At 36.2% G+C, this 20,210-nt stretch overlaps 2 protein-coding genes and 1 long non-coding RNA gene across 12 annotated transcripts in view; 2 read left to right on the top strand and 1 right to left on the bottom strand.

The window, feature by feature from the left end:
- Window positions 1–3,404, top strand: part of UGP2 (UDP-glucose pyrophosphorylase 2) — a 65,035-nt gene extending 61,631 nt beyond the window's left edge. For all 4 annotated transcript variants that reach the window (XM_006930132.5, XM_045054276.1, XM_019827285.2 and 1 more), the window contains 2 exons: window positions 1,319–1,423; window positions 2,953–3,404. In XM_006930132.5, the coding sequence (XP_006930194.1) occupies window positions 1,319–1,423; window positions 2,953–3,060 (213 nt within the window). In that variant the 3' untranslated portion in view covers window positions 3,061–3,404. The remainder of the gene's footprint in view (window positions 1–1,318; window positions 1,424–2,952) is intronic.
- A 594-nt stretch (window positions 3,405–3,998) lies between these two features.
- Window positions 3,999–20,210, bottom strand: part of VPS54 (VPS54 subunit of GARP complex) — an 89,011-nt gene continuing 72,799 nt past the window's right edge. For 4 of the 7 annotated variants that reach the window (XM_045054272.1, XM_045054271.1, XM_045054274.1 and 1 more), the window contains 3 exons: window positions 11,888–12,061; window positions 9,248–9,342; window positions 3,999–5,394 (listed from right to left, as the gene is read on the bottom strand). In XM_045054272.1, the coding sequence (XP_044910207.1) occupies window positions 5,289–5,394; window positions 9,248–9,342; window positions 11,888–12,061 (375 nt within the window). In that variant the 3' untranslated portion in view covers window positions 3,999–5,288. The remainder of the gene's footprint in view (window positions 5,395–9,247; window positions 9,343–11,887; window positions 12,062–20,210) is intronic. The other 3 variants (XM_045054275.1, XM_011281002.4, XM_019827281.3) reach the window with 1 other exon arrangement.
- Window positions 12,651–18,030, top strand: LOC123384480. The gene is made up of 2 exons (XR_006595616.1): window positions 12,651–12,880; window positions 16,330–18,030. It is a non-coding gene; the product is annotated as an uncharacterized LOC123384480 (long non-coding RNA).

A 20,210-nucleotide genomic window follows, 5' to 3' on the forward strand; every position in this document is an offset into this window, starting at 1 on the left:
CTGGAGCCTGACTGGAATGGATTTAATAGAAATTAGATGAATTTGGACAACTAATTCAAGAAATTGGTTTTACAGAAAAGCAACAATAAAAAGCAGCCATAGATAGAAAGGGATATATGATTTGAGATATTTTGTTTGCTTTTTAAAGGTGGGAGAATTTATGGCACATTTATACATTGATCAGAATTGATGCAGTCAGAGGGAGAAAACATTGAAGGAGAAATAATCACTGGATAATACCCTTGAATTAGGCCATAAGAAGGACTGGCCTTAAGTTGGAGTAAAAGAGTCCCACCCCAATAACAGGAGGGACAGAGTAATGGGCTAGGGAGCAACTGAGTGGTAGTAGAAGCCAGTGAAACTTTTCAGGTTGCTTCTAATTTTCTTAGCAAAACAGGAAATGAGGCCATATAAGACAGACAATTTCTAGCCTGTAAATCTAAGGAAACAAGAGGCAGTAAAGATAATGATCATTTATAATGATAATTTGTGCTGCTGTTCATGAAATACTCCATTTCTTCTGAATCCTACCCATCCCATAAAGCCCAGCTCCAGTCTAGGTTGCTTCAAACAGTGATGATCTCTCTTTCTCTTTCCAGCTAAACTCCAGATTATTTGAATTACTCACTGGGCTCTTATCATGTTGGTTATGTTTTGATTAATTCATTCATTTTTGAGAGAGCGAGCGAGAACAAATGGGGGAGGAACAGAGAGATAGGGAGATACAGAATCCGAAGCAGGCTCTTAGCTGTCACATAGAGCCCAATGCGGGGCTCAAACCCACAATCCATGAGATCATGACCTGAGCCAAAGTCAGATGCTTAACTGACTGAGCCATCTAGGCACCCTGGTTACCTTTTTATGTATGTATGTGTGTATGTATTTAATGTTTGTTTATGGGGGGGGGGGGACAGAGAGAGAGAGAGATTAGGAATCTCAGAGCCTGTCAGTGCAGAACCCAACATGGGGCTTGAACTCAAGAACCATCAGATCATGACCCGAGTCAAAGTCAAGAGTCACTCGCTGCTCAACCAACTGAGCCACCCAGGCACCCCTATCTTTTAATTTATTGTCTGATCTGCTCAGTGGTGTTATAAATTGCTTGATTGTAAGGATGTTGTTCATATCTCCTAGTCTCTCCTGCACAGGATCTAGCATATAGAAAGTGCTTAATAAATTGGTTCTTCCCATAGAGGGTCTGAGCTTGGCCATAAATAATGTTTTCACAGTTCAGTTAAACTAACTTGTAAATTGAATACCTGCTTTTTCTGTTAACCCATTTTTGAAACAATTTCTTCTTCCTTCTCTTTTCTTTCAGGTTCAGGATTATCTAAGGAGATTTGAAAGTATACCAGATATGCTTGAATTGGATCACCTCACAGTTTCAGGAGATGTGACATTTGGCAAGAATGTTTCACTAAAGGTGTGTTAAGATGAAATTTTTCGTTCTGCTAGCTTTACAAAACAAGTTTAATTTTCTAGTCCTAAATTTACCTTTATTTTAAGGAATACTTCTTAGTCTATACCAGATGTTTGTTTATAAGACATAAATACATTTAAAAAATGAAATAGCTTACCACAATATTTAGTATTAATACTATCTTCCGTAGAAATACAACATAGTTAAAATACAATCATAATTGTTGTATATATGAACTTTATGGAATATAGCATTCAAATGGAAAGCAAATACCATGAAGTAATTTAACTGGTACTATTTTACTGAAAATCGGAGTCCTTAAAATAGAATCACTGTTAAATTAGCATTAGCTCACCAAATCTGAATCTTAATGAAAGTAGAAAAAATGGCAACTTCAGTTATACTGAACATAATCTATTCCTTTTAAGGTAATCTGTTGTCATCAGTCTAAAGATACTGATCTTACTGATAAAGATACTACACCATAGTACTTGGGTACTTTGAGTATTCTTCTAGCTTAAGAAATAGGAAGGACTATGGGTATAAATATTAAAGTGCAGAACCAAAGATACCACAGCTTTTTCCTAATTATTTTTTTAAAAATCCTATGCCTACATTACATGTGGCATTCTTAGTAAAACTACTTAAATGAAGATCTTGAAAAAAACATAAGGATATATGTGTATGTATATATATATATATATATATATATATATATATATATATGTGTGTGTGTGTGTGTGTGTGTGTCTAGATGTATATACAGTTGACCCCTGAACAACATGGGGGATTTGGGGTGCTGAGCCCCATGCAGCTGAAAATCCCCATCTAACTTTTGATTCCCCCAGACTAATAGTCTATTACTGAGTGGAAGCCTTACTGATAATAGTTGATTAACACATATTTTAGTAGGTGTTTTTATTATGTACTGTATTCTTATAACAAAGCAAGCTAGAGAAAAGAAAATGTTAAGGACTGTATCGAAAAAATGCATGTAAATGGACTTGCACAAACACATGTTCCAGGGTCAACTATACAGACATACATACGTGTGTATACATACATATACATATATGTACATGGAACTTTATTGCTGAGACTGCCTCATCTAAACAGCCTCCCCTAAGACATGAAAAATAAATTAGTAAACTGGTTTTAACAACAAAACAAATCCAAACCTATATGTAAATATAAACCAAGCACCTCAGTATCTTTATGAAGGTAGGTAATGCTGGTGACATTGCAAGTGGTTCTTCGAAAGGGCCAGTTATGCTGTGGCACTGGGTCCACTTCTCACTCCTGGTACCACCTCTGATACAGAGGCAGGGCATCTGGAACTACTGCCAGGATTGTTAGAGGGACACATTATACAATTTTCCTTAACATATTTTTTCATGGTTAATATTGCTTAGAAATACAACTGTTCCATTGTAAATGGAATTCTGCATAAATTCAGTGATTGTAAGGAAATCAGTTGCATTTCGGCTGGTTTCAAGTACACTCTCTTCTGTTTGATTTTCCCTGTCACATAGGGAACAGTTATCATCATTGCAAATCATGGTGACCGAATTGACATCCCACCTGGAGCAGTATTAGAGAACAAGATTGTATCTGGGAACCTTCGGATCTTGGACCACTGAAATGAAAAAAAAAAATACTGTGTACACTTCATACTAATTATGGGCTAAACAGTTTCTTAACGATGAAATGTTCTCTAGGATTCTAAAATTGGCAGGTACTTTACTATGTTACTGTACCCTGCAGTGTTAATTTTTAAAGTAGAGTTTGCAATATGCTTTTAGTCCAAGAAAAGCACAGTTGGAAGCAATACTTTTCTTTAATGAGGATCCTGAAAGTTCATCTTACAGTGCAATATTGTTTAATCTTAAAACTGGGGCAGCTCTGCTGGAACATCTTTGAACAGAGGCCTCAATGATGGTCACTTTGAATTGCTTGTGATTTAAAAAATAAAGCTGTGAGGCAATCCACGTGTACATGTATACTTTCAATGCTAACTTTATGAAATGAAGAAAAACAGTTGACTCTTGCGAAAGTTGGTATTTCGTTTGGAAGATTTAGTCTTGAAATATTTAAGTATGCACTGGCCAGCTACCTGACACATCTAGTTTTTGCATTTCTAAGAATCTTAACCACATCATTCTTTCATTAGAATTAAACCTGAAGGTATTCCATACCTTTCATCTAGTTCTAAAGCTGGGATGCCTGCCATGCTTTCCACAGACTCTCCACTTAGGAACACAAAGTAATGTTTCTTTTCCCAGGTGAAGGGATGGGGTGGGTAGAGGTAGGGTTTTTCACTTACATACTTGTTCTCCAGTATGGTGGGGTGGAGGTAGAACTTTATAACAAGTTCCCTTTCCTTGAAGCTTTCTTGTTGTCACTGAAAATATTCATGAATAACCTTCCAAATCAGCTCTGCTGGTAGTTGAATTTGTGGCTTTTCTCTAAGGATTAATTACATTTTCTAATTTTTCCATTCTTGTTTTTAAGTAGGCTGCTTGTAATTTAAAATTTACTTGTACAGTATTAAAAAAAAAAGTTGCCTTATAAAGTCTGGTAATTTTTTACAGCTTTATTTTAGACAGTTTAAGAACCAATGACATACCTTAGTAATGATAAAACAGGCTTTCCTTTTAGGAAATGGAAGAGCACAAAATAAGACTATTATTTCATTGTACATAATCACAACAAGATTAGGCACTCTGACGGGGTTAGGCAAGACTCCCGGTGTGAGGTGAGGCACAGGCACTTTCATTTGTGGAGTGCTGCTGATTCTAATTTTGAAGGTAGGTATTATAAAATCTTTAAATAAGTTACTCATCACCTTATTTCTGGCCGAACAGCAGCCTATATTTTAAAAGTTCCATTTCTCCCTGGTCTTTGTTCATATACATGTCGAAAGTAACTTAAAAACAAAAACCCAAGGGGGCCATACTTCATCTGTTATCTAAATGTTAAAATGAGAACTCATAAATACGCAGAATATATGAAAATGTATTCTAACCATTTGCTAGAAATAAAAAGGCAAAAAAACCCACAAACCAACCCTTCATAGATACTTGTATAAAAATACAGCTATTAAACTGCAGCCTTTCACATACCCCTTCTGAAAAGTATTTAAATTAGTAGTTGCATAAATAAATGCCAATATCTTTTTCTTTAATTATTACTGTGATCAGACTTTCAAGTATTTAGACTATTCTGGAAGGCTTTACTCAGATGACATACAGTGGTGGTAGAAAGATTAAATACGTGACACACGAGGCCTGAAACTTGACATTGGTCACTAAAACAAAAATTGAGTTCCTAAATCCAAGCAATCAAAAGATGTTTATTTTTCATAGAAAGATCTGTGTAAAAAAATAATTTTTCAAACAGCTTTACTTTCATAGAGAAAACTTTCTACAGAGGTTGACTAAGATTTTAATATTTTAAATTGTACCATCATTAAATAAGGTGGGACACCATATGAATTTCATTGCACTGGAAGAAATGCAAAGCATTTTTTAATATAAAGTATACAGAGCATTCTAGTCAACTACAGCTGTGTTACAGCTATGTGTTCTTTTGGATTTGGTCCAAAGAAACCTGAGTCTGTTTCCAGAGAGAATGAAAAATGTTATAGACACCTGATCAGTTACTCCTCACTGAAGGAAGCATAAAAATGGCATTCCTTGTAGATCCCACTGAATCCCAGTTTCCCAACACTGATACTTTCCTTTCCCCCTTCCCCTATCCCGTTCACTCTGGGTTCCAGGTTCAGTTCTTGAATCACAGGCATCCATATTTTCTTCACAAACATACACATCCCATGGTCAGATGAGCTACCCAGTTTTCCAGTATGTCATCACCTCTTCTGTTCCCAGATCTCGGACATATTTAGGTCCAAATCTTTAAGGCCTTTTAAGGCTTGAAGATTTCCAGTGTAAAAAGCTACATCTGCTGTGACCAACCTAAACATTGGAGAGAAAACTATTTTTAATCTCACACTCTCTACGATAAAGTAGCAATGCTCACAGAGTCAGTCTTATTCCTAGCTGCTAGACTATTAAAATTCAGATTTCCTAGGGACCAAATGTCAATATATTTCTCTTAGCAAGATTCCTGCCATCATATAGTTAGAGCGCTCTATTTCAACAATAAATATCTTGGAAAGGAATAAACCAGTGCAGGTTGAAATTGGTTTCATAATTCTGCCCAATAAAAAATAGATTTATCTTTAAAAAGCATGAAACAAAATAGAAAAATAATAGGTTAAGCTTTTTTTTGTAATCAGTTGTCACTAGACTATACAGTTGACCCTTGAACAACACAGCTTTGAACTGCGTGGATCTAATTAGATTTTTTTTGACATAGTAGAGCACTAAATGTACTTTCTCTTATGATTTTCAAAACATTTTCTCCAGCTTACTTTATTATAAGAATATAGTATATAACATACAAAGTATGTGTCAATCAGCTGTTGATACTAACAGTAAAGCTTCCGGTCAACAGTGGGTACTGGTACTTCAGTTTCTGGGGAATCAAAAGCTACATGTGGGTTTTCTACTTGTGAGTAGTTTGGTGCCCCTAACTCCTGCATTGTTCAAGGATCAACTGTACATATATATGACTAATGAAATCAGGTGAAAGACAAGGTTTCCTAACATCCAAAGAAGCTAATGAAGGTTGGGATTCATGCATATATATTACTACATATAAAACTAGATACTGATATATAGCAACACGAGATGAGAAAAGAAAGTGTTAACACTTTTGAGCACTGAGCTGTCACATGAATGTCTACACTTGAGAGAACATTCCAGGAAATAACACTCAGATACATATCAAAGCTCCATGCATGTAAAACAGGGACTGGTCTGAGTAGACATATACTTTGACACATATGGCCCATGGAAGAATAGGAGACCTTAATTTAGTAGTTTGTAAAAGAGAAGAAGAAATCCAGCTTTAGTATTTTAATGAACACGTAAGTTCTGGATTGCTGGACTACACGGGGACAGAGGTGTTAGAAGCACCCTTAATGTTTGTACTACAGTCTAATTTATAAATGCTTTTGGACTTAATGTGCTTAATGTTTGACCTTTCATCACATGGCAGAATTTAACAAGGACCATATTTTTCATTTAAAACTCATCTAATTAAGATGCTTTAAAAAGATTTGAAATTATACTTGTGATAATATGGTAAGTGCACTGAAACTAACAGCAACAGCTCAAAACAGAAAACCTTTCTAAGGCAAGGTCCCCCACATTCAAAACTAAACCTAAAATTAACATAAATCTCCATTTAAAAATATTTCCATAATCCTATCAAAGTTGAAAATTATTGTTTAACATAAAAGGAAATATTGGCAAACACATAACCAACAAAAGATTAGCTTGAGAGCATATGCAAAAATCTAAAATCGACAAGAAAAAGATGATAATGCCCAAGAGAAAAATGGACAAAGAAAATGAACAGGAAAAGTGAAATGAGAACACTTCAATGAGTAATGAATATATGAAAAGATGACAAACATTAGGAAATGCAAATCAAAACAAGATACCACCTGCAATTATTAAAAAAAATCTAATAGCAAATGTTGACAACATGGTGCAGCTACTTTGAAGAATATTCTGGCAAAACCTAGCCGAGTGAAAATGTACATATGCTGGTATTAACTTGTGGATATACTCTAAAGAAATGATTACACCACTAGACATGCATATAGATCTTCACTGTGGCATAGTTGTAATGGAAAAAAGTAATAACTTAGAAATCTCTCTTGGGGAAATGGCTGCATTAAATATAGTTGATTCAAGTGGGAGAAATGTCAAAAAATGGACAACTCCCATCAAATAGATAAACCAGTAACAATGCTGAGTGGAATAAAGTAAGCAGCACATGTACAATACACCATGTAAGTTTATAAAACAGTGCTACATATTTTTTTAAGATCTAGAGATAAGGAGAAGGACTTAAAAACGTAGGCCAAATTTATTAGAAATATTGACTAAGGTTGGGGAAAGAGAATGGGACTGGAGCCAGGGATACTTCAATTTCATTTGAAATGCCATTTTTTTTAAAACATTATGAACATTTTTCCAAGTGAAATGATAAATGTTAATGATTAAGTAGCAGCAATACAAATATTTTCTTTACGTCTGTATTTTTAAAATGTCTTAAATAAAAAAAATTCCATTTAAAAAACAGGGCTGGGGAGAAGGAAGGTAGCAAGTAACTGCTTAATGGGTACAGGGTTTCTTCTTGGTTTTTTTTTTTAAGCTTTGATCTTATTTTATTATCTGACTGGACAACTAGACAACAGGAACTAGAACACACTTGTGAATGCACTAACTGCTACTAAATTGTTAACTGCAAAATGGTTAATTTTATGTGAATTTCATCTTGAAAAAAAAAAGTACATTTTTAAAGCCATTCCAGGAACAAAAATTACTTATAAGCAGGTAGTTTATTATGTCTTTTGCTAGAGTCTAGAGGTCAATTTTCAGGGAATTCTATCTTTCAAGGAATCACTCACAAGACATGAATTGACTTACACAGAATTAGTGTCTTTAAAAGTGTATGACAGTGAAGAGCTCTAGGTTGGTAAGACCCCCAAATAGCTATATTAACAGAGAAAATAATAGGTAATGAGTTAGCTTCAATGCTTCAGAACTACTGGTCAGAAAAACCCATGAACGAACCAACCCAGACTTAGCTATGGGAATAAAAATAGAAGGCTATGGGTCGAGTAGGCTTCAAAGTACTAGTTTTTTAAAAATAGTCTCTGAGACATATTTGGTATTCATTAAACTGTCCTTGAACTTTTCTGTGGCTCTGAAACTTTTGAAAATAACAATTCTTAAAAAAAAAAAAGAAAAAGAAGAACCAGGTAATAATTAAGGGAGAGAATCAGATTGTTGCATAAAACTAACTCAGCGTGGCCAACACATTCAGTATTATGAAGCTCCCGAATATTTTTTGCAATATCAATTCAGTGTACTTGTTTTGTTGGACAGGGCCAATTTCTGACTCCAAAATGCATTTTTTCATTTGTTCCTATAAGTTTGAAATTGAAGCCCAAAACTTAATGTTTTATTCCTAAAATCCACAGAACAGGTAACACACTGAGAAAATCATATTAGGATGTAGCTTCATGATCAGTGCTTTTGTATTTTATATAATTTTTCCCCATATCTTTATGTTCTTCACAAAAATTTTGTGATGGTACTTTTTACCATCATCCCTATTTTCAAATCCAAGAAAATAAAAGTGCAAAAATAAAAGTGATTTACCTAACATCACACAACTAGTAAGTGGCAGAACTTAACCCAAGTTTTCTGATTCTAAATTGTTTTGTATAACTAAAATATTTCACTGATAGTACATATAATTTGTTCAAAAGCTTACAATAAAAATGTACATACACACATTTTTTTGTAACCTTATGAAAGTTACAGAAGATTTTATCCTTCTCATTTTATAAATAAGGCAGAAGTTAAGTGGACCTTCTCATGGTCACACAGCTACAAAGTAGGACTTTGAGTCCTGTCTGGATACAGGGAGACTACTGCATAAGGATGTGCTACTGACCCACACTACCTCAAAACAGACATATAAGTAATTGACCACTTATAAAATACTTTAATGTAGATAGACAGACAAGTTGATATAGATGTCCTCTCCACAGAGGAAAAAGTTGCTGATTTTACCATGGTGCAGATCTGGCAAGATTATAATGGAAAAGGACAGCATAATGAATAAAAACCAATCAGGCAATCCAATACTGGAGCATGTAGTAAAAATATGTTGAAAACATACCCATTTTGAGGTCCTCCATCATTTATCACATTTAAATGAGATAACTGTTTTTTCAAGTGGAGTTTATAACTTGCATTAATTCTTAAAAATAACATCTGGAAAAGAAGTAATATGGTTTCTTAAAGCTCTTTTGAAATAGAAGACATAAGCATCTGAGTCATCAGTATCAAATCAATATTATTTGGAAAAAATATATTTATTTATTTATTTTGAGAGAGAGCACGAACAGACGAGGGGCAGAGAGGGGGAGAGAGAATCCCAAGCAGGCTCGGTACTATCAGTGCGGAGCCCGACATGGGGCTCGAACTCCTGAAACTCGAGATCACGACCTCAGCTGAAATCAAGAGCTGGACGCTTAACCAACTGAGCCACCCAGGAGAAAATATTTTTTAAAAATCTTTGCTTTGGCATATACTTTTAAGATGCTACTCTGATGGTATGTAGTTGCTATTTTAGTAGTTTTCTCTATAGTTGGATAAAACCTCTTTTTCTTCTTATCAGCAGTACTTCTTTTAGTGATATGATTTATCACTGCCTTTCTGCTCCTTTGAAGTCCTCTGGGATATATAACTGGGATCAACCAAGCCAGGTATAAAGAAATGGAGAATTCTGCAGTATATTAAATAGGAACTTCAAGACAAAACAACAAAGTCACAACGGTAGAGGCAAAGATACTTTCATCCTTCTAAATTGATAAAATTACTTCAAAGTATTTTACTGCTCCTGCATGCAGAGTTTTGATTCAATGGCCCAATACTTCTGTGGGAAATACCTGACCTGAAATTATATACAGTTAATCTTTGGAAATGATTTTGTGGGGGCACCTGGGTGGCTCAGTCGGTTGAGCGTCCGACTTCGGCTCAGGTCATGATCTTGCGGTCCGTGAGTTCGAGCCCCGCGTCGGGCTCTGTGCTGACCGCTCAGAGCGTGGAGCCTGTTTCAGATTCTGTGTCTCCCTCTCTCTCTGACCCTCCCCCCGTTCATGCTCTGTCTCTCTCTGTCTCAAAAATAAATAAATGTTAAAAAAAAAAATTTTAAAAAAATGATTTTGTGGAGTAACATGTTTTCTATGGGAGGAAATATACATAAAGGCACCTATGGAATTTTGTGGAATTACTGGTATTCATGTGACAATACTGACATAAAAATCTAATTCTTGCCCAGCTTTGATAAGAGTTCCCTTTAAATTATGATGCAGATTAAAAAAATATATATATGAAATACCTGTATGCCCAGCTCCTTGACCTGGCCATAATTAGAACTCAGATTGACAAATCCAAAAAGTGAGAATGTCAGAGGTGAGATCTTATACTTGGAATGAGAAGGATGGCTTGGCTAGGAAGAAATAAGGAAAAAAAAGAGAGACCCAAGTGGGTGCTCCATATCTTATGGCTCCTCCTCAATCCTCAGTGGGCCTCAAAGGAGTTGGATGATATTTAATCATGACTTTGGAATGGTTAATGAAAACCTAGGGAAGCATGCAGAAAAACAGGTACTGTCAGATGGAAGTCTGAGGTGGTATGGGAAAGGAAACCACCAGGAGAAAGAATAGGCAAAAGACCCTAATTTGCTCCCAGATACCATTTCTATATACTCAACCAATTAGAGGCAAACTCAAATAAGAAACTTGTTTGAAGAGCAAAAATTCCAGTGAAAGTTAAGCTCATTAGTTATACAACTAAGCTTGTATTCCAACACTGTATCATTCTACAACTGGGCTCAAATGAGATAGCCTCGTATAGAGGGAACAAGCTAAGGTGGGTAAAGAAGACTGGAGGGGCGCCTGGGTGGCTCAGTCAGTTAAGCATCTGACTTCAGCTCAGGTCATGATCTCATGGTTTGTGGGTTCAAGCCCCGTATCAGGCTCACTGCTATCAGTGCAAAGCCTGCTTGGGATCCTCTGTCCTCCTCTTTCTCTGTCTCTCCCCAGCTCACTCACACTCTCTCTCAAAAATAAATATACATTAAAAAAAAAAAGATTGGGGAAAAAATACTGGAATCTTTAAAGTATCAGGAGAGGGAAACAAAGCAAGTAGAGGGGATGGGGTAGAAGTGTAGGTGAACAATGGAGAAAACTCTGATAACACTTTTGTAGGGGAAGACAGTAGGGACAAGGAGTGGATATTTCATAGGTGAGAGGTGCCAAATTTTACTATTTTCCTGGTTTATGCATACTAAGATCATTTATGTTGATATAACAAAAATAAGGTATACTGACTGAATTATTTCATGTGTCCTCTCATTATTAATTCTATCACTAATTCCTTCACTATCCCATTTGGATTATAATAACAGCAACATACTTTACTACTGATAAATGCCAACTCTGATTTTCAAACTGATACTATAATGAATGGCATAAGTAGAATCTGGGATCTCTATACTCAATGGACAAACAAAATAATCTGCTTTTTATAATTGCTGACCATATAGCAGAGCAATTATTGCTCTGGCCTGTTAGAGCTAGAGGCACTTTGAAATCAGACATTTATATCCACATTTCACAGGTTAATATAACAGCTGAAAAAATAATATCGGAAAAATGAACTAGGCTTAACTACCAAAAGTATATAAATAACACTCCAATTCTGTATGCATATGTTATGTATAAAAAAAGTACTTTTAGGAATTACTACTCACTTGTGTTTGTTCTTCTGGAAGAAGATCAAATATAGCTTCATGCATTTTTGCCATTTGCTTACAAATATTCCTGAAACAGGCAGAAGGAACGGGAGCTTTCACCTCATACTGGCAGAGAAAAACAATGAGAATTATGTTCATGTCCTCTGGATTGTTAATTGTCTCCAGTGTTTCCTAAAACATATGTTTTTGGCCCATGTTACATGTCTAACTTTGGTATAGTTGAAACTTACACTTCAACCGTGATCTGTGCTACTCATGCATATCTCAAGAACTTTTCATTAACTATCCTAATCTAATCTAAGAAAGCCATAATAATTTAGTGGCTAAGAACACAGGCTGCTTCCCTTCTTAAGACAGACTGCTTGGGTTCAAATCCTAGCTCTTTAGATGGTTAGCTAATGCTGGGCAAGTTACTTCATTTCTATCTCAAAGGGCTTTCTGTGAGGACTTAAAAAGGTGACTCATAAGAACACAAAACAGTGCTTAATACAAAGTGCTCAAAAAATGTTAGCTACCAATCTGGCTCAATATACAATGACGTGAATCTTTAAAGTAGGCCTTCTAGGGGCTCCTGGGTGGCTCAGTCGGTTAAGCGACTGACTTCAGCTCAGGTCATGATCTTGCGGTCCGTGAGTTCGAGCCCCGCGTCGGACTCTGGGCTGATGGCCTGCTTCGGATTCTGTGTCTCCCTCTCTCTCTGCCCCTCCCCCGTTCATGCTCTGTCTCTCTCTGTCTCAAAAATAAATAAACGTTAAAAAAATTTTAAAAAAATAAATAAAAATAATAAAGTAGGCCTTCCAAATTAAGAGATTATTTTTTAAAGATGATTTTAAGAATGTGTCAACATGATCATATCCGAAACCAATAGGACTCTGGTATCAACATTTTCTTTTTCTTTTATAGGTAAGCCAATAAAGTAATCATATTTACTTTAAAGATGGTAAAGGAAGACTTTTTCAGCAATGACCTATACTGAAAATTTAAACTTAGGTAAATTCATTTTAACTATTCTTACATTTGGAACAATATACTGGTATCATTCAAACAGCCATCTTTGGCCCATATCTTATAATTCACAGCTTAAATTATATACTATTTTTATTTATAAGACAAATCTGGGCTAAATAATGTACTAATCTTACATAGTTATTAAAATGATAAGTTCCAATATATTGCTCTTAAAAGAACCATGCAGAAGTCACCACATGACTGGACCAAGATCAGCAAAGTTGTGACCAACCTAATGGTTTACCTTTCTTCAGCCTGGAAATATAAAAATCCCCTTATCTTCTATTTTTTTTTATTAAAAATAACGATATAATTCACACACAATAAAATTCACCCTTTTCAAGTGTACAATTAACTGGTTTTTAGTAAACTCATAGTTATAAAACCATTACCACCTTTCACAGTCACTCCCATTCCTCCCTCCCTGAGGTTGCTCCTGACAAGCACTATCTCTATAAATGTACTCCTATAACACATGGCTTTTTGTGACTAGCTTTTTTCACTTAGCATAATGCTTTCAAGATTCATCCATGTTGTTGACATGCATCAATACTTCATCTTTTAAATGGCTGCATGACATTCTATGAATATACCACAGTTTATCCAATCATCTATTGATGGACATTTGGTTTCTTTCTACTTTTTGGCTATCAGTAATGATGCTATGAACATTCATGTACTGGTTTTTGTGTGGACAAATGTTTTCAATTCTTTTAGGTGTATACCTAGAAGTGGAATTACTGGGTCATATGGTAACTTTATATTTAATCTTCTTAGAAAATGCCAAATTTTTTTTAAAACCCTACCCAGCAGTGTATGAGGGTTTCAATATCTCCATATCCTCACCAACACTTGTTACTGTCCTTTTATTTAGGCATCCTAGTAGTTATGAAGTAGTTACCTCGTTATGGTAACATCCCCTTATTTTAACTACCACCCTGTACTGAATAGTATCTGCCCAAATTCATGTTTACTCTGAACTTTATAAGGTCATACTGGATTAGAGTGGGCACTAAATCCACTGACTGATGTCCTTATAAAAGAAAGGAGAGGCACTTGGGCGACTCAATTGGTTAAGAGTCCTACTTCGGCTCAGGTCATGATCTCACGGTTTGTGAGTTCAAGCCCCACGTAGAGCTCTGTGCTGACTGCTCAGAGCCTGGAGCCTGCTTCAGATTGTCTCTCTCTCTGCCCCTGTCTCCCTCTCTCTCTGCCCCTCACCTGTTCACGGTCTGTCTCTCTCTCTCTCTCTCAAAATAAATAAACATTAAAAAATTTTTAATAAAAAAAATTAAGGAAATTTAGAAAGACACATAGAAGGAAAATGGCCACATGAAGACAGAGGTAGAGATTGAAATGGTGCATCTATAAGCCAAAGAATGCCAACAGAGAATGACAGCAGGCACCAGAAACTAGAAAGAGGCAGGGAAAGACTCTTTGCTAGAACCTTCAGAGGAAGCATGGCTGACAACACTTTGATATAGGACTTCTAGCTTTTAGAATTATGAAAGAATAAATTTCTGTGGTTTTAAGCCACTTGGTCTGTGGTAATTTGTTTTGGCAGCTCTGGGAACCTAGTACACCCCCAAAACCTTCCTTCACACCTAAAGATGAACCTTGCTTTCCCTAAAGATACCATTCTTTTTTTTTAAATTTTTAAAAAAATGTTTATTTTTGAGACAGAGACAGAGCATGAACAGGGGAGGGTGAGAGAGAGAGAGAGAGAGAGAGAGAGAGAGACAGAATCTAAAACAGGCTCCAGGCTCTGAGCTGTCAGCACAGAGCCCAATGCGAGCCTCGAACCCACGAAACACGAGGTCGAAGCAGGGCTCGAACTCATGGACCGCGAGATCATGACCTGAACCGAAGTCGGACGCTTAACCAACTGAGCAACCAGGCGCCCCCCTAAAGATACTATTCTTTCCATCTAACCTTCACCATCATATTTCTTCAGTCACTGAAACTTGATACCATATTCTTTATTCTCAACCCTTAAAATTTGATTCTTGCCACCACCCAAACCACCTTCTTCCACTATTAACAATCTTCTGAAATTTCTTTCTGCCAAAATCACTAAAGACATCTGAACTTCCAAATTTAGTAACTTTTCTACTTCTGCTTCCTCACTACTCTGCAGTATTCACATACATTCACACTTGAAACACAGTCCTTGTGTGACACAATGTTTTCCTGGTTCCTTCCTCCCCTCCTGGAGGAAAAAGATGTCTCCTATCTCCTAAGTGCAAAGCTTCTTCCGTGTTAAGCCCCCTCATTTTCCCTTCTTTCTCTCCTATCAATCTCATTCAATCTAACAGCTTCTAATTTATCTCTAATCCAGAACCACTTTATTAAGTCACACATTTCCTAAATGTTCCATACCATAACTGAGTTTACTGTAAGCTTTCCCAAACCTGCCTCTTTCCTGTTTCAATTACCATTGCTGTTATTACAATCCTCCTGCTCACACAGCCTGGAAATCTCCAACTCAGTTTTTATTCCTCCTTCTCCTTGGTTCCTTATATTGAATTGGTGACTAAGTGCCATCAAATGTACTTTCAGAGTATTTTGCACATTAATACTCTAGGTCAGAGTTTCTCAACCTCTACACTACTAACATTTTGGCTACATCATTCATTGTTGCGAGGGCTGTCCTGTGTATTATAGGATGTTCAGTACCAGTATCAGCCCACTCCCCAAACTCTGACAACAAAAATATCCCAACACTTCTGAATATCCTCTGGGAACAAAACTGTCTCAGTTGAGAAACATTGCCCTAGGTGAGGTCTTCAATACTTATCTGAAAAAATATACTAACATTTTAATGAGTCCAATTATAAGGTCAACAAACATTAAATAAAGCTGCTTGGTACACAGTAACTTCTGGATAAGTATTTTCTTAGATGTGTATGTATATGTACATATATGTATGTATATATGTACATATGTATGTATATGAGTATATGGACCTACATATGAGAATACGTACGCTGGAATGAATGTGTCAGATACTACAATAGTTAGAGTGTACAAAGATGAATCAGAGACAGGGAGTTTTGGGGAGCTGCCTAAAAGCTGGTTGGTGTTCCAGAAAGTGGACATTGCATGCTACAGGAACACGGATGAAGGACATTTAGGCAATAGTGGAGATGGCTTCCTGAGCAGCACACCTGGGCTGCTGAGTCTTCAAATGATAACAATTACGTGAAACTATTCCAAACAGAAGACATTTCATATCACCTCAAATCCATTGTACATACTATCTGATAAGTCCTTCTGAAGTGCAATTCTAATCAGGTGATTTGTTAGTTTAAAAACCTTGGGGTTCTACTTCTGTTTAAAATTTAGAAAGCTGTAAGACAATGTTCTACTACCCTAACCACAAGAAAAACCATAATAATTTACAAAATCATAACTTTTCTTCAACCCATCAGAGAACAAAGGTCCCTAGAACCACGGAACGAATTCCAAAGAGTCACAAGCCCTTCTGAGGAGATGGGACACACGAAATGTCTCATTATGGCAAAGCATAGGAAGAAGAGGTGACTACCACAGAAGCAAAAAAGAAAGAAAAGAAAACAACTAACATTTTAACAAAATCCCAAAGGCCAAATATGAACTAGTACATGTTTACAATAAATGAGAACTCTAGCTACAAGGAGAGTGTGCACTCATTCACAGGCTCTTCTCTATGGGTCTCCGGAAGGTACTCAGAAGCAACACTGAGATCAGAGCAGAAGACCACAGAGTCACTCTCAGTAGCAGCACAGACAAGCAGGAGGCGAATGGCTGCCACTAGAAAAAAGGAACCAATGCCGACGAATTCCCTGCACCCTCCTCTTATACCAAGCAAAAGCCTTAAGTCACTGAGAAAGGGCACCAAATTCTTTCATTCCCCAGGGCCACTGTGTGAGGAACAGAAACAGAAAATATCTTTAAGCCTAGGATCATAAACCAAATTGGTTACCACTGGAGGAGGGGTGGGGCCACTGAGAAGGCTTCACATCCCAGGACTTACATTACCTGATTCCAAGACTTCTAGTAATGCTACAGTAGTTAAGACAGTGTGGTATTGGTGTAAGATGGACTTACAGATCAAAGGAACAGATCAGACAGTTCAAAAAAAGACCCACACAAAAATAGCCAATTGATTTTCAACAAAGATGCCAATGGGAAAAGGATAGCCTTCAACAAAAGGTGCTGGAACTATCCAGAAAAATGAACACTGACTCATACTTTGCACTACATACAAAAATCAACTAGAAATGGATCACAGATATAAGAAAACACTGGAAATTATCTGTGTAACTTGGGTTATACAAATACTTCTTAGGATAGGACACAAGCATGAATAAAAGAAAGAAATGATAAACTGGAATTCATGAGAATTTAAAACTGCTTTTGCATGACACTGTCAAGAAAATGAAAAGATAAGCGATAGACTGGGAGAAAATACTTAAAAACTCTCCAAAAAATAAACATTAAAAAAGTTAAACAAAACAAAAACAAAAAAAACCCATACAGACAATATAAAGTGCGGGTGAAGATGAAGAGCACCCCGAACTCTGATATATCAAAAGTAGGAAGACAAAATGGTACAATCACTTCAGAAAACAATTTGGCAGTTTTTTGTAAAGATATTATAAAGTTTTGCATTTATGTACAAAAGTTTTGTATTTACACAAAAGAAATAGAATACATGCCCACATAAAGATGTGCACATGAATGTTTATAGCAGCATTATTGTAACAGGCAAAGACTGGAGACAACTCAAAGGTCTATTCACTGATAAATGGATGAAAAAAACAAAGTGATGCATCCATACAATTGATACTACTCTATAATAAAAAGGAACAAACTACTAACATATGCTATAAATTTCAAAAGCATTATGTTAAATGAAAGGAGCCTGGGACAACAGCTACATTCTGTATAATTCCATTTATAGGACATTTTGGAAAAAGCAAAACTATACAGATGAACATCAGATCAGTGGTGTCAAGGTTTTGGGATGTGGGAAGAGAACTGACTGCTGGAGACAATGTTTAACAGTGATGGAACTGGTCAATATCTTGATTGTGGTAGTTCTATTTTTTTTTTTTTAATTTTTTTTTTCAACATTTATTTATTTTTGGGACAGAGAGAGACAGAGCATGAACAGGGAAGGGGCAGAGAGAGAGAGAGGGAGACACAGAATCAGAAACAGGCTCCAGGCTCTGAGCCATCAGCCCAGAGCCCGGCGCGGGGCTCGAACTCACGGACCGCGAGATCGTGACCTGGCTGAAGTCGGACGCTTAACCGACTGCGCCACCCAGGCGCCCCGGTAGTTCTATTATTAAAGTCATCATATACTTAGGGTGAATTTTAGGGGTGCTTGGGTGGCTTAGTTGGTTGAGCGTCTTATTCTTGATTTCAGCTCAGGTCATGACCCCAGGGTAGTGGGAGGGAGCCCTGTATTGGGCTCTGTGCTGAGCATGGAGCCTGCTTAAGATTCTCTCTCTCTCTCTCTCTCTCTCTCTCTCTCTCACTCCTCTCTCTGTGCCTCTCCCACACACTATGTGTCTCTCAAATAAAAATAAAAAAAAAATTCTTTTTTTTAAGAAAAAGGGTGAATTTTATTGAACGTGTTATATCCCCATAAACCTGACTTAAACTGTTTAGCTTTCCACTGGTAGTCAAAACTCTTCACTATCTTCCTAACATATCTCAGTTCACCTAACAATCAGTTCACTCACCCTGATTCATCGGCTAAATAGAATAACTTAACTTTGTTGTTATTAACAACAACAGCAAAAGCATTAGCATTCAACATTTACTGGAAACTTGCTATAGTCAGACACATGATAAAAGAAAAGCACCCCATGTATATTATCTCATTAATCCTCACTATAACCTTTTGAGGCTCTATTATTTTCCCAATTTAAAGACAGAAACTGAAGTTAAGGAAATTAATAATTTTTCCAAGGTGCTTCAATGGCAAATATGTGACAAACATTGAATTTGAACTTAGGTCTACCTGACTCCAAAACCCTGACACTAAACTTCCTCCTTATGATTCTTACCTACATGCTGTTACCTCAGAGTATCTCTTTACCTCAACTTCATTTGCCCTAACCATGCCTATCTTACGAGCAAAACTTACATGCATGCCACATCCCTAAAGCTTTCCCAGATCTCCCTCCTCAGCTGGCAACCATCTCTTCCAAAGCATTAAAAGCTTCAATAGCACAAAGTCGATTCCTTACTTGTGGCACTTTACATATTCTATTTCCTGTTAAAATTATCAATATACTTTTCCTATTGGATATTTTACTATTTGAGGGACAATGCTGAAGACTTCCTAACCCTTATGTATCCTGGTTACTTAACACAATTTAACTTCCTGAATGAATGAATAAGTGAAGGCTGGGACATTGGTTTAGTCAGTAGTACAATTACATATTAATGATTCATTCTACCCAAGCAATGGTACCACTACTTATTAGCTTCTTAGGAAGAGCCTATATTACTGTGTTATCCTTCTTTCTCCAAATAAAATTTTCAGATAAGAAAATAAAAAGCTAAAATTAAGAGGCTAACCCAACTCAAACATTGTCTGGTATTTCAGTATGAATTAAAAACAGAGCTAAACTCCTGGGCAACACATGAAGCAAATACAGCAGGGAAGGGCAGAGAGACATGTTAGTACAGAGAGAATGTAACAGGTCAAGGTAATGGGAGAAGTAGTTAGTAGGAAAGATAGTAGTGAAAATACTAAGTTGCAAAAGTCTAGGCACATTCTTAACATTAAAAATAATGGGGAGCAGGATATTTAAACTTTATAAAAGACGTAGGAAACATAGTAGCTAAATGTACTGTGTAGACTATGTAGAGAAGCCTCTGTTCAAACAAGTTATTGAAAAAAGACATTTTGAGACAACTGATAAATTTTAGATAAGAATAAATATTAGATGATATTAAGGAATTATTGCTAATTTTGTTAGGTATGATATGGTAGCATGAATATTTAACAAAGGGTCCTTTGGTTTTAGAAATACATACTATGTAGGGATGAAGTATCGTAATGCCTCACATTTATTTTAGCAAAAAAAGCAAGATATGACTATTAAATATAGGTGATAAATATTTGCAAAGCTCATTAAATAATTCTTTATTTTTTATCAAAAAATTAAAAATTAAAAAATGAATAAAACTAATTGCCACAGGAAAATGTCTAGCCACAGTCCCAGTTCTTGGTAAAAACAAACAAAACAAAAAAACAAACAAAACTCTGTATGACCAAAATGATAGAATAAAGTCAAGGTTTTAAGAGTAC

Source organism: Felis catus, chromosome A3, assembly GCF_018350175.1.
Source record: "Felis catus isolate Fca126 chromosome A3, F.catus_Fca126_mat1.0, whole genome shotgun sequence".
In the NCBI taxonomy this organism is placed as follows: Eukaryota; Metazoa; Chordata; class Mammalia; order Carnivora; family Felidae; genus Felis; species Felis catus.